General features: G+C 38.1%; 1 protein-coding gene and 1 long non-coding RNA gene across 4 annotated transcripts in view; one reads left to right on the plus strand and one right to left on the minus strand.

Annotated features, from left to right (window-relative positions):
- The window catches only part of PDE5A (phosphodiesterase 5A), a 152,637-nt gene that overhangs the window by 132,242 nt on the left and 6,529 nt on the right, over positions 1–13,866 (plus strand). For all 3 annotated transcript variants that reach the window (XM_082727377.1, XM_082727379.1, XM_082727378.1), the window contains exons 16-19: positions 2,798–2,898; positions 4,869–4,946; positions 7,173–7,236; positions 12,782–12,856. In XM_082727377.1, the coding sequence (XP_082583503.1) occupies positions 2,798–2,898; positions 4,869–4,946; positions 7,173–7,236; positions 12,782–12,856 (318 nt within the window). The remainder of the gene's footprint in view (positions 1–2,797; positions 2,899–4,868; positions 4,947–7,172; positions 7,237–12,781; positions 12,857–13,866) is intronic.
- The window catches only part of LOC309862946, an 87,307-nt gene that overhangs the window by 14,607 nt on the left and 58,834 nt on the right, over positions 1–13,866 (minus strand). The window contains exons 4-5 of the long non-coding RNA XR_014310809.1: positions 9,775–9,896; positions 8,900–9,054 (exon numbers count right to left, since the gene is read on the minus strand). This is a non-coding gene — a long non-coding RNA (uncharacterized lncRNA). The remainder of the gene's footprint in view (positions 1–8,899; positions 9,055–9,774; positions 9,897–13,866) is intronic.

The raw sequence follows: 13,866 nt of genomic DNA on the forward strand, positions 1-13,866 counted from the left end.
TCTCCCCTTCCTGCTCTGGTTGGCTTCTTTCATCCCTACCTTGTGTTATTTCTAACTCCTTCCTCATTCCTAAACCCCATGTAGTTTCCTACCGCTCCAGACTTGGAGAGTAGGAAGGGGGAATGAGTAAGAAGAGGGGCAAGAACCTTCTCAATAGACTGGAGACTGATACTGTTAGGAATGTCTCACTTTTTGGGTCTAGTAGGTGTTTAAACCAAGTTATTTTCTTATGGGCAAGTTCATAATCCCTGCCAGGCTCCCTTATTGTGGGGTTTTTCTACCAGATGTTTTTTTAATGTGAATGGTCATCTCTGTCTACTCTATGTATGGCTCCTTCCTCAGCTCCTGAAAGTCAGATCACTCACTTTGAAAACCTTTCTGTGAAGGTTCTTTAGCCTTCTTTGTGGCCCTCTTGAAAAGGACAGGGTGGAAAGGAACCCCGACCTCCAAAACTCGGAAAATGCAAGCCGTCCCGTATAGTAGTAAGCTCTTCTTTACTGCCAAAGTCAATGTGGCTAGTTAACTTGTGTCTTGCCTTTTAGATTTTCCGGACAGGAATTAGACATGAGACCACTGCGGGCCCTCCCACACCCACTAGGCTACAGGAGACATATGTAGGGACTTCATGCTCCTCTCTTACCTGAGGTGACGAGGAACACAATCACACCACTCCCTAAACATCTCAGTGTGGGTGAGGGGTTAAGAGTTACACAACCAGATTGGCATCCTCATTATAAATTCTGCATACAGTCTCATACAGATTGCTAAAGTTTGTGATTGTTTAATATGAATTAGTTCATGTGTGGTTGGTGCTTAAATGACATTAGCATAAGTGTACAGGTTGTATTCATTCCTATACACATTCCCTTGGGTATGGTACCGGAATTGTGGGAGTTGAATTTTGACCTTCAGCAAGAAAGCAAAAAAAAAAAAAAAAAATCCCTCCCCTTGGCTTTTGCTCATGTACCCTTTCTGTCCTATATTAAGGGGGTTGACAAGGTCACTTGCACCTGAGGCCTTGATCTTTTGCTTTGGGCACTGGCTTTGGGCTTGGAGGAGGCTGCTCTTCTTTCAGTGCTGACCTAAGCTGCCCCACTGTCTCAAGATCCAATCCCAGCCACGTTGTCTCTGGGCCCCCACACACCAGCATGCATGCCTTTGTTCCGTATGTCTTGACTGTTCACAGAGGGCATCCAGACTGGCCGGTCTGAGCTGTCCAGGTTACCTCCACATGCACCAGTCTTCAGTCTGCTTTATGCTCTGCTTCCTAAAGTTGCACGGGCTTTGTGTGATCTGCCCCAACACGATTTGTCCCACAAACCATATCATTTTTAGTGTGTAGGGTTTCAGAACAGAGACTTTGCAGGAATCACATATTGTGTGGTAGTAGAAGCATCTGTACTTTCCTTGGGGTTTTCTATCTATGTGCCTTATTGAAAAATATAAAACTTTTATTCCAATATCCCGTTCAGTTTTAAAGAAAGAAAATATGCTAACCTTTTCCTAAAGCATATTTAACAGTATCCCTATCAGAGGTACCCATGTCATTCAATAACATAGCTTACCAAGTAGTATGTTATAAGACCATGTGTGTATTCTGTCTTTGTAAGCACCAAAACATAAGAACTTATGGTCACTGTAAGTATTTTCCATTTCGGAATGGAAAATAAAAACATAACAGCAAAAGATACCTCCTTTTCCATTTGAAGTTGTTTTATGTTAAGTAAAAGTAGTGGGAGTTATTTTCTAAATAGTTTTCTTTCTGACCTAGAATCTAAAATGACTTCATAGATAAAAACAATGTGCATGGTTACAATCACAGATTCATTAATCAGATACACACCACAGTGTTGGCATCTAGTTACCCTCAAACCAGTGTTGCCTGCCGCACTCAGCAGTTTCCCTGTCTTTAGAACATATCCTTTGCCTCCAGATATCATTCCTACACTTCTGGGTTTTGTTTTGTTTTTTTTTTTCCATTGGACCTGAGATTTAGGAAGCACATCTCACTTAATTTACAGATACTATTTTGAGGATATGCTGAGTACCCAAGGAATGTTTTCTGTAGTTCAAGATGAGAGAACTACTATGCTTTAAATTACAGATAAAAAATTTTTTAAATGGTTATATGGCAAAAATGTTTCATTATTTACATCTGGATTAGCCAGCTTTTCAATATTTCTTATAGGTGTTTCAACCCATGTTTGCTATTTATCACCAGTAAGCGCACCTTTGGCTCATGTCCTGTACCCATCTGTATCAGCATGTTCCTAAAGAATGCACAGTGTTCTCGACATTGATTAAGTTAAATTATATAACTTTGCACCCAAAAAGTGTGTTTGGATTTATTACAAAAGCCATAGAGAACTGGTTTCTTTAATAATCAATTGTTTAAAAGTTCCACTACTTCATTCTTCACGTCCATTAACATGGCTTTGATTTTTCAAAGGTTTCTCTTGCTGTTACAGCAATTCACCTGCCCAAAGGTCAAAGATGTAGTTATTAGATTTCAGGCCTGGCCCAAGAACCAAGGTGTATAAGATTTGGAAAGACATACATGTGTAGGCAAATGTACCATTATGAAGCTGTCTTTTCTTCTCGGACAAGGTGGGGGGGGTGGGAGCATAGAGGGCAAACGTCCTTTCATGGTATTTACTCTGAAGTAAGCAGCTGTCCTCTGTATTCATGAGTTCAGAACACTGGGCATGTGTTTAAGATACATCATTCTAGCTTCAGATTTTGTTATTGTCAGCCCTTCCTCCAGGTGGAGTGCTAATGATGGTTTCTTTTTATAAAGGGCAACCAGATCCTCAGTGGCCTCTCCATTGAAGAATATAAAACCACGCTGAAAATGATCAAGCAAGCTATTTTAGCTACAGACCTAGCACTGTACATTAAGTAAGTCCTAAGAAATATTTTGTAATAAATAGGTCTTGGAGGTGTTTGCACTGTTTCAAACTTTTAAAATGCATGTTGGGAAATTTTTAGATTATAAAGACAAATGTCCTGGCAAATCAAATGTCTTGTTTTTCAAACTATGAAGCAGTTTCCTAAAGGAAGCCAGAAAAGGCTATTTCTTTGACTTATCACTTAATTCTACAAGTTCCAGAATACAGAGTTATTTGTGCTGTTGATCTACTGCTATGTCTCTAAAGTGATGTACAAAGTAAATTATCATACCCAGGTCATTCCAAGCTAGGTTGTGCAACCTAAAGATGATATAGTCTGTTTGCTTTTCCTCCTTTCCTTCACTGCCCCTCTGCAGCTTCTGACCGTGTTACAGCTCCTTTACACTGTCATCTAAGCCTAGGTGGGCAGGAAAAGGTGCTAAGTGCCAGACAAATAAATCTTGTTTCTTTTTATTTGATCCTGGCAGAAGACTTTTAATATAGAACTTTAGTTAGTGAAGTTACAGACTCAAAAATTAAAGTGGGCATTAGAGTAATATTTGTCATGCATGTATGCATTTACCTATAATTAAACTGCCTTTCTAAAAGCGAGAAAAACCTTTGCTGCCTTCGGGCAGGCCAGTTTCCCACATGCAGACTGAGATCTTTGCTGCACTTGTAGGAGTGAGGGGAGAGGAGTCTGGAGGTCACACTCACGGGATTTCCTTGAAGCACAAAGATTCACACTCACGGCTTTAACCACTCTGATGAGAAGTAAAAACAAGTAGAACAGACACACAAAATCACATACCAGATACCCATTCCTGTACATTTAAAAATAACAGCATCTAAAAGGGTCAGGGTCATTGGATTTTGGAGCACTTGGAAGTTAATTAGGATGAAAGAAAAGGTCGCAAACTTCAGTTTATTTAAAAATGACTGCAGAACAAAGATTATCAGATTATGAAGGATTTAAAAAATTTCTGTGAGCACAAAGACTTCGCAGCCTTTCCAGGCCACAAGGGTCTTGCCTCTGAACCCATATGAAACCTATTTTCCATTTTTGATACTCTAATCACATACAGTCCGTTTTGTTATATAAGTGTTTCTTACATTTGTTTTGTGTCTCCAACTAGATTTTAAACACGGTCAGAAGGGCTCATGCCTTATAACTTCCCAACATGCTTAACAAGTGCTGGGCACAGAGGAGATATCACTCAACACTGAGTGAATATCATTGTACACTTTATTTGGTCTTTGCTTCAGAAGACCTTTGCTACTTTATACTGAGTATAGAATATAGAGTAATTATGAACATTATTCTACCCTATACCATAATGTGTAAGATAAATGAAATTAAACCGAAGCCATATAGATCTGATTATGCCATACCCTTAAAATTTCTTAAGTCATTCTTGGCATCAAATTTTTAACTCATATTTGTTTTATTTTCTGAAGATCATATTTAAGAATTGAAGTGACCATTATTTGTGAGCCATAGTGAAATAATAATTTGAAAATAATTTAAATTTTAAAATAATCTGTTTTACCCAAAGAAAATGGTAGAAGGGGGGAGAGTGAGATATTTTTAGTCTTTTTAATTTTAATTTTTATTTATTTATTTTAAAAGATTTTATTTATTTATTTGACAGACAGATCATAAGTAGGCAGAGAGGCAGGCAGAGAGAGAGGAGGAAGCAGATTCCTCTGCTGAGCAGAGAGCCCGATGCTGGGCTGAATCCTAGGACCCTGGGATCATGATCTGAGCCAAAGGCAGAGGTTTTAACCCAGTGAGCCACCCAGGCACCTCGATATTTTTAGTTTTTTAAATGATGACTTCTATATTGGATTCTAAGGTGGAGGAAAAAATTTAGAGATTTTTTTTTTCCAAAAAAATTTACTCTATGGGTCTTTGTCAACCAAAGAAATAAGAGCCTGGAGACTCATCATAACTACCAAATGTTTTTCTTTATTTTCAAGGAGACGAGGAGAATTTTTTGAACTTATAAGAAAAAATCAATTCAACTTAGAAGATCCTCATCAAAAAGAATTGTTTTTGTAAGTAGGTTTCCTGTTCTTAAAGCTGAAGTCTTGTTACCCAATTAATTTTATCACTATCAGATTTTATTGCAATTATTTGTTACAATGTGATGATCTTAGAGGTTGTTAGATTTCTCTACAGTGTTGTATAAAGGGCTGAATATGAATATTTATTTGAAAAGAAATGCATTTGCCAATACAAGTGAATAAATCACTCCTTTGTCCTAGAAGGACCTTTAAAATGTGGTAGAATATCAATACAAAGCTGTAAGGTTCCCTTGCTCATATTCTCAATTGTTTGGAATGGAATAGCTGAAAATAGCGGCTCAAAGACTGTGGGAGCAAGAAGGTCGCTGTGAAGTGTTCACTTCTCTTGAGTGATGGCAGAGTAGCACAGTCAGAACATCAGGATTTCCATTCCCCTCCCCTGTACACCTGTCCTTCCCTTCTAGCTGCAGAGACCATCCCTTAGGTTTTAGCATTCCTACCTTTGCCAGGGCAAGAACTGGATCCATCACAAAGAACAGGCGGTCAATCATAGAGAAAAGAATGACTCAGAACACCAAGGAGAGTGCTATCATAATTTTGAAATCAACATTTCTTTAAATGGATTGATACTACTTAGCATTCAAAAGAAGATGCAAATTTTAAGGGAACAATGCACAAATGCCCAGCTTGTCTGTTTTGTTCTGCACAATCATGCTTGACTTCTTAGCCTCAAAATGTTTTTCATAACAGTTCCTTAGAAAAGTAGAGACCTGTAGGGGCGCCTGACTGGCTCAGTCGGTAGAGCATACCTCTTGATCTTGGGGTTATAAGTTCAAACCCCACACTGAGTGTAGAGATTACTTAAAAATTTAAAAAAAAAAAATTTTTTTTTAAGTATAGACATGCTACTGTAGTTAGTGAACAGTTTGTCCCAATAACAAAAAAGAAATTTAAAGGCAGTTCCAAGTCTGCAGCTGCTCCCACTGCCGGGTCCCATGCGCTTGCGGAGAAGAGCTCCCAGTTCTAGAGCACGATGTCCCATGAGCACCCGTTTTTCAGATTTTAGTGAAGCTCACCGAGGGCCATAGTCTCCTCTGGGGAAGACAGTTTATACTGATGAGCACCAAAATCCTGCATGACAGCGGGTTTATAGTGATTGCAGATATCTCTCCTGCACCTGCTTCTCCAAGAGAGTTGGTAGAAGAGGTCGAGTAGCAGCAGCAAACCACTTCCTTTTTGCCTCACAAATTTAAAGGAGAACGTGCTTTTAGGTTGGGTTTCCCTGCAGGGACGAGGGATACATCCCTTTACTGCAAGTGTTTCTGTATTACAGCAATGGCCTTTCTTCTTCTTCATTCAAACGAAATTATTACAGACAGGCCTCTGGCTCCAAGAGGGAAACATTGCACTAAGTATAGAGCCATTGTCATATGACAGTTATGCTATTGAGTTTCTAGAGCTGTATCGACACCAGAGCTCAGCATGACTTTCGCTTCTCTCAACCACAGAAAGACAAAAGGGCACTGTCCTCTCATTTCCCCCTTTCTCTGGCAGATACTGTTTAAGTCAGAACTTTTCACACAGAAAGAAGTCACTTCATATGCTGAGGTCAACATTGGGATGACCCACCATCATTCTTGCTCTCCTAGAACTTCTATCAGTAGAATATCTGGTGTTACCCTTTAATGGCAAATTACTAGTAGACAATGTGTTTTCATCTTAGTGTCACTGAGAATGGGATACCAAGGTGAAAAAAAAATAGTAAGAGCAGGTAAGCTTTTGCCCAGAGGTTAGTAATTTCTCTCCCTGTGCCAATCTGGAACTAAAGGAGGCAGTTTTAGGGCAAATCCCAATAGTTCAGTGGACAGCCAAAACCGTGACACAATGCTGTTGCTAAATCAATCAAACTTTAGAAAAATTGTTTCTGTTTCTTTGGTCTTTATAAGCAGCCATCCTACATAGGTTAGGGGGCTTTAAATTTAAAGTTTTTACCAGTAACTATTTACCAAGAATATATATTTGCATAAAAAGGAGGGGGAGAAAAACCATGAGAGACTGTGGACTCTGAGAAACAAACTCAGGGTTTTAGAGGGGGGGTTGGGTGATCCTGGCGGTGGGTACTAAGGAGGGCATGTATTGCATGGAGCACTGGGTGTGGTACATAAACAATGAATCCTGGAACACCGAAAAAAATTAAATTTAATTAAAAAAAAAAAAAGTAAATCGTAGCCTTGGGCTTCTTTTTTCCCTTAACAGAGCGATGTTGATGACAGCTTGCGATCTCTCTGCCATTACCAAACCCTGGCCTATTCAACAACGGGTATGTTGCTTGCTGATAGTAAAAGCAGGGATTAAAAAGTCAAAGGAAGAAAAGTCTGTATTCTAAAATAGCTTCGGGAGTATTTGTGGTATTTTTTCTAATTTTTTAAGTGGCATTAAAAGCAGATAATTGGACATAAACAGGTTGTCTTTTTTAGAAGATTCCTTAGCATTTACTAATATTTATAAGATACAGTGAGAGAGAGCACCTGTATTAACACAGCAAAAATCTAGCTGTTGATAATCTTTAATTCCAGTACTTCTGGCTCACTTGGGAATATTTTTAGCACATTTTTTTAATAACCTTGAAAAACAGAAGCAGCAAATTATTTTTCTTTTTATGATTTTTCTTTATGGTTTGCCTTCGAGGCTATACCTCAGCTCCAAGTAGGCATTAATGAGTAGAACTTAAACATTTCCTGGGGCTTATAAATATAGGAAATGTTGATATAAGGTGTCAAGAAGGATGTGATCAGGGCCTGTGGCCAGGAGGCTAGAAATATATCCTTCTCTCTAAATAAGTAACTGCCATAACATTTCGCAGAGGCAGTAAAGGCCCTGGGCTCAGACAAGGGACGGCTGTACATACAGTGCTACATATATCGTGCTTTGGGTTTTTAATCCTAAGTGCACTACGCAAGACTGTTGACAGTCTGCTGCTGGTCAGGGCTGGGCTCTGAGCTGCACAGTCATGGAGGCCAGTGACAGGTTCATCTCATAAAACACAAATGCTGAGAAAACAAGATTAGAAATGGACTCTGCAGGCACCATAGCTGCCGACGTGCTGGAAGCACTCAAGAAAGATGGTCTTCATGGACTGTCCTGCTCTGTAATAAATGGGACTATCTGCCCATTTCCAAATAGGGAAGAGGGTGGAAGAGGGAAGAATTTGTTTTTTCATTTATCCTTTCAGCTTAATCAGATCCCAGAAAGGTAGAGGCATGAGGTGGGGGATCCAGACATAAAAAATAATACTTAAAGCCTCTAATTAAAATAGTTTGGTATTGGTGATAGACCAGTGGAAACAATAGAGCATTGAGAATTGCATAGAACATTTAGTGTATAATAAAGATAGCATTTCAAATAACTGGGGGAAGAGAGAGACTTTTTTTGAAATAATCTTAGGGTGACTTTCCCATCTTCCATAACCAGATGCCGAAAGACAGAATTGGATGTACTTTGCATACTTACATTCCAAATGGAGCATAGAGTCCACTGTAGAGAATTAAACCATAGAAGTACTAAATAAAAACATCTGTGGATTCTTCTATAACTTAGGAGTAAGAAAACTTACCTAACTATGGCTCAACATTTAGAAACAATGGGAAAGATTAATAAACTTGATTACATAAAAATTTTTTAAAAAGCAAACTTTTGCATGGTAAAAGACACTGTAAGCAAAGCAAAAGTAAATGAGAAACTGATAAAAATATTTACAACTTATGTTTTATATTTAATACCCCAACATTAAAGAACTCATAAAAATAGAGAAGAAAAACAACAACAATCCTTCAGAAAAATGGGCCAAATTTTTGAACAAAAAGTTGATGAAATGTGAATGGCTCTTACTCATTTGCAGAGGTCCTCAGAACCTCATTCATAAGAAGAACTACAAATAAACTTGACACAGAAAAGCTTGTATAGAATCTCGTAACAGGGGGCACCTGGGTGGCTCAGTCCTTAAGTGTCTGCCTTCAGCTCAGGTCCTGATCGTAGAGTCCTGGGATCAAGCCTGGTGTCGAACTCCCTGTTCAACAGGAAGCCTGCTTCTCTCTCTCTCACTCTCCCCTGCTTGTGTTCCCTCTCTTGCTGTATCTCTCTGTCAAATAAATAAATAAAATCTTAAAAAAAAGAATCTCATAACAGCTCCATTCCTAATATGGTAGTATTATATATGGCAGACATGTTCCAAGATCCCCAGTAAATGCCTGAAACCACAGATAGGACTGAACCCTTATATATATATACTATGTTTTTTCCTATGTATACATCACTATGGTAAAGTTTAACTTATAAATTAAGTACAGGAAGAGATTAACAACAATAACTAATAATAAAATAGAACAATTCTAACAGTACACTATAATAGAAGTTATGTGAATGTAGGGTCTCTCTCTCTCTCTTATTTGATTGCACTCTCCCTCCTCCTCTTCGTGATGATAGGAGATAATAAAGTGGAGAGGTAGTGGGGTGGATGATACAGGCATTGGGATGGAGCGTTAGGCTTCTTTTGGCTTCTGACCATTTATCAGAGGGAGGATCATCTGCTTCTGGACCGCAGTTTGAAACCATGGAAAGCAAAACTATGGATAAGGGAGATTACTCTGGTCAGGACTAGAAACAAGCCAAACGTCGATCAGCAGGAGGATAGCTAAACATACTGTAGTGTATTCCATATAACTCACACAAGTTGTATGAACTACTTAATATTGTAGTGAATTCCTTATTCCTTATATATTCCTTATATAGTGTAATATTTATTCCTGTATTGTATCCACTTATACAGTGGAGTACTGCTCAGCAGTAAAAAGAAACTCACCATTGATACATTTGATAACAGATGAGTCTCATAAACACCATACAGAGCAAAAGAAGCCAGACGCAGAAGAGTATGTTCTGTGACTCCATTTCTGTGAAGTTCTAGACTAGGCAAACTAATCTCTGGGGAAAGAAATAAAATAGTGATTGTGAGGGGAGAGAGGAAAGAAGGGGCAGGAAATCACTGGGAAGGGTCATAGAAGTGATAGAAGTATTCTGTATCTTGGATGGGGAATTTATTACATAGTTATATGCGTTGGTCAATACAGTGAACTCATGAACTGTGCGATTCAAAGTATGTAAATTCTACTTCATTTAAAAACAAACAAACAGGGACACCTGGGTGGCTCAGTTGGTTAAGCAGCTGCCTTCGGCTCAGGTCACGATCCCAGCGTCCTGGGATCCTTGTCCGTGGGGAGCCTGCTTCTTCCTCTGACTCTGCCTGCCACTCTGTCTGCCTGTGCTCGTGCTCTCTCTCTCTGACAAATAAATAAATAAAATCTTAAAAAACAAACAAACAAACACTGAGATACTATATCTTATTTGTCCAGTTGGCAAAATCCAAAAGACTTCATGAGATACTCTGCTGGGGAAGTTGAGGGAAAACAGGAATGCAAAATACTATAGCTATTTGGAAGTTTATAAATATATTCATCTACCATTACTTCTAGGCACCTTATCCCAAAGATATACTGGAAAGAACATAAAAAGATATTTATACAGGGCTACTCACTGTAGTACTATTTGTAATGGCAAAGACCGGAAGTAACCCAAATATTTATTCATCAGTAAGGTACTGACTGAGTAATTTACAGCACATTTACACGATGAGTTCTATGCAACTGTAAAAAAAAAAATGGGGGAGTATCTGTATACTACTACGGAGCGATTACAAGAATGTATCTTTAAGGGAAAAAAGCAAGGTATAGAAAAAAGTATATTGTACTCTACCATTTATCTAAGAAGAGGGTAAAATATGAATATGTGTACATATTTTCTTTATATTTTAAAAACCCAGGATTTACTACAAAAAAGTTAATGATTCCCTGTAAGGGAAGGAGGAAATAGCACTTAGGGAACAGAAATGGAAGCTAGAGTTGCTGAGTGTACTAGTTTTGTAGATTTAACTTTGGAATGGTTTAAATCATTTCTAAAATAATAAAATTGAATTTTAAGTATCCATAAGCCTTGAAAGTAAGTGGAACAAGCCTGATTTTGGTTGCAAAACCATACATGAAGGGAACTATTTCATTCCAAGTGACATTAAAACAATACTTTGACCATGTATCTCTAGTAGAGTGTACCCTAAAAACAAAAAGGAATTACCAAAAAAAGCTTTAAACTGTTTTCAGTAATCTTATTATTAGTGGTGATTTTGCCTAGATACTCAATCACTGCTTTAGATGATACGGGATAAAAGCAAATAAAAAATACTGTAGTAGAAAGATAAATGTGGATAAGGTTGGGCAGAAATGGTGTAATTCTGAATTTGAATTGAAATGTTGTATGGACTTCTGTTGTGCCCTAGCTCCATCCTCTAAAAGGGCTTAAAAATAATGACCAACCTGGTGGTAATGAACAAACCTGGTGCCCATATTGAGGTTTCTAAGTACTTCATTTTGAAGGAATAAGGGCTCTGAAAAGAAACAGCTGATAGCAGTTCTAAAGCAGGACATGAACAAAATGAGCCTAGAACATCTTACTGTATCAGAAAGCCGGGAAGCTATTAAAGACTGGTAGGGTTTTTTCAAAAGAACAGAGAAGCCAACTTAATAAGCTCCCACTGGCTGAGATGGGACAATCTGAGTATCAATAAGGATTGAAATCCATTAAATATGTTTCCATCTAAAAGTTCGAATTAGTAATAAAAATAATAAAACGAAACCTTCCCTGGTCATCCTTGATAGTTGCTTGGAAACCAAGTTGCTTTTTGTCAAATGGCAATTAAAGTGGAAAAAATCAAGCATTTCTCCTGCTTTTCTTATATGAATCGTGCTTTAGAGTAACTAAATAATTGATGAGGGGAACTTTTTTTTTATTGTACTTCAACTAATAAAAGAAAAAGAAATGATCGCTTTGAATATCACCTTTTTTAGCCCCTAAAGTAGTGGATCTAGACAAAGATCATTCCTGGTGTTTAATATTACAAAAAGAGAGGCAGCCAGGCTTCATATGGCCCCTGATGGAGGTACACAGCAATGCCTATGAAGCAGCCAAAAAAAAAAAAAAAATCTAATCAAGCGTCTAGATCTTATTAGCAGTGTGTGGAAATACAGGGCACAGAGGAACATGAAATGACGTCATGGGAATGCAATCAGCAAAATCCACATAGAGGAGAACTGCAGGATAAACAACCCGTTTACCTAACAACAAAAACAAAAATGATAAGGACAATTTTTGAAAAGAGGAGGAACATGTAGATTAAAATAAATTTAGGGCGCCTGGGTGGCCCAGTTGGTTCACTGCCTTCATCTCAGGGCGTGATCCTGAGGTCCCAGGATGGAGTCCCGCATCACTGCTTCTCCCTTTGACCCTCCCCGCTCTCATATTCTCTCTCACTCGCTCTCTCTCTCTTTGACTCTCAAATAAATAAAATCTTTAAAAAGTAAATAAATAAACTTAAAAGTCATATCTATCAATCACCATGTACACCCCTATATTGATACCGTGTTTTTCACAGCACCTGGCATAACAGGTACTTAACAAATAGCTCATTGATTATATACGCAGATGGGCACACTCTATCTTTCCCCCACTGATTGCTAAAGTTGAAATAACATGTTGCTTTTTTCTGCCTAATCACAGGTTATGAACTCTAGCCTTGGTGATTAGGCACATATTTAAAAGCAAATAAAATATAATTTCTATTACTCGTTATTGTTTTATTATCTTTTTACTGAAGTGGTTAAAAACTAGCTTTGGTAGATTTCATTATCTTTATTCAGAGTCTCTATTTTACAGAGTTGTATGCTTTTAATTGCCAAAACTTAATCGGTTATTTATTTCAGATAGCAGAACTTGTAGCGACTGAATTTTTTGACCAAGGAGACAGAGAGAGAAAAGAGCTCAACATAGAGCCTGCTGTAAGTATGAGACCTAGTTGGTAGGAATTATTCAAATACACTTGTTTAGTTTAGACTTCTTACACTTTCTGTGGGATATTAGGAACACAGTTTCTTTTCATTTTAGTTTTTAAAACATCCTTCTTATTAAAAGATTACATATAAAAAGAATATGTTTATTACAGAAAACAAAAGCAAATAAAAGAAGACAAAAAAGACTCTTTGGGCCATCATATTGTACCTACTTTTTTGTAATTTGTTTTTTTCTATTTCAACATTGTAAGCTATTTTCATTCTAATGGATATTCTTATGCGTATTATTTATGATGATCACATGAAACAGACGGAGCCACAGTTTACCTACTTCCTTTGGTGTCATGTCTGCAACGTTCACTAGGACCAGCAGCACTTTGATAAACGTCTTTGTTGCTAATGACAGTTTTCATTCTCTTGTTAGGACAGATTCCCAGAATTGCTGTGTTGAAGGGCACAGATTTTTAAAGGTTTTTGAGACATACTGTCTTTTTTTACATAGAGCGTGGCTCTCACAGACAAGAGTAAGAGTCTTCTCAAACCATTTCTGGCTTTTGGAGTACACTTTTCCTAAAAATGAAGCATAGAGTCTTTTTTTTTTTTTTTCAATTCAAATGGACATTTATCAAGTCCGTATTAAAAGGGACATGGTCCTCACCCCCTCCCTGTGTACAGTTCCATCCACTCTGCTCGCTCTTTAGCCTCAGCTGGGCACATCCTGTGTCTCACTAGTCTTTCACAGTTACTCCCTGTCTTCTGATGTAATGGTGGGTTCATTCCAAGGCTCAGAACCTTCTTAGAAAGTGGTGGGTAGGAGAGTGATGATCACCGCTAATGGGGAATTTGCTTCATTTTAAACAAGCACTTAGTGCAGACTCATTGCTTCCCATGGCCAGTGCCGGGCTTGTCTGCTGCTCCAGTCATGACCTCCTGGGAATAATCAGGATGACATCTGCATAATTATCCTTCAGAAAGCTCTCTGCATGAATTGAATCGTA

Source organism: Mustela nivalis, assembly GCF_964662115.1.
Source record: "Mustela nivalis genome assembly, chromosome: 4".
Classification (NCBI taxonomy): Eukaryota; Metazoa; Chordata; class Mammalia; order Carnivora; family Mustelidae; genus Mustela; species Mustela nivalis.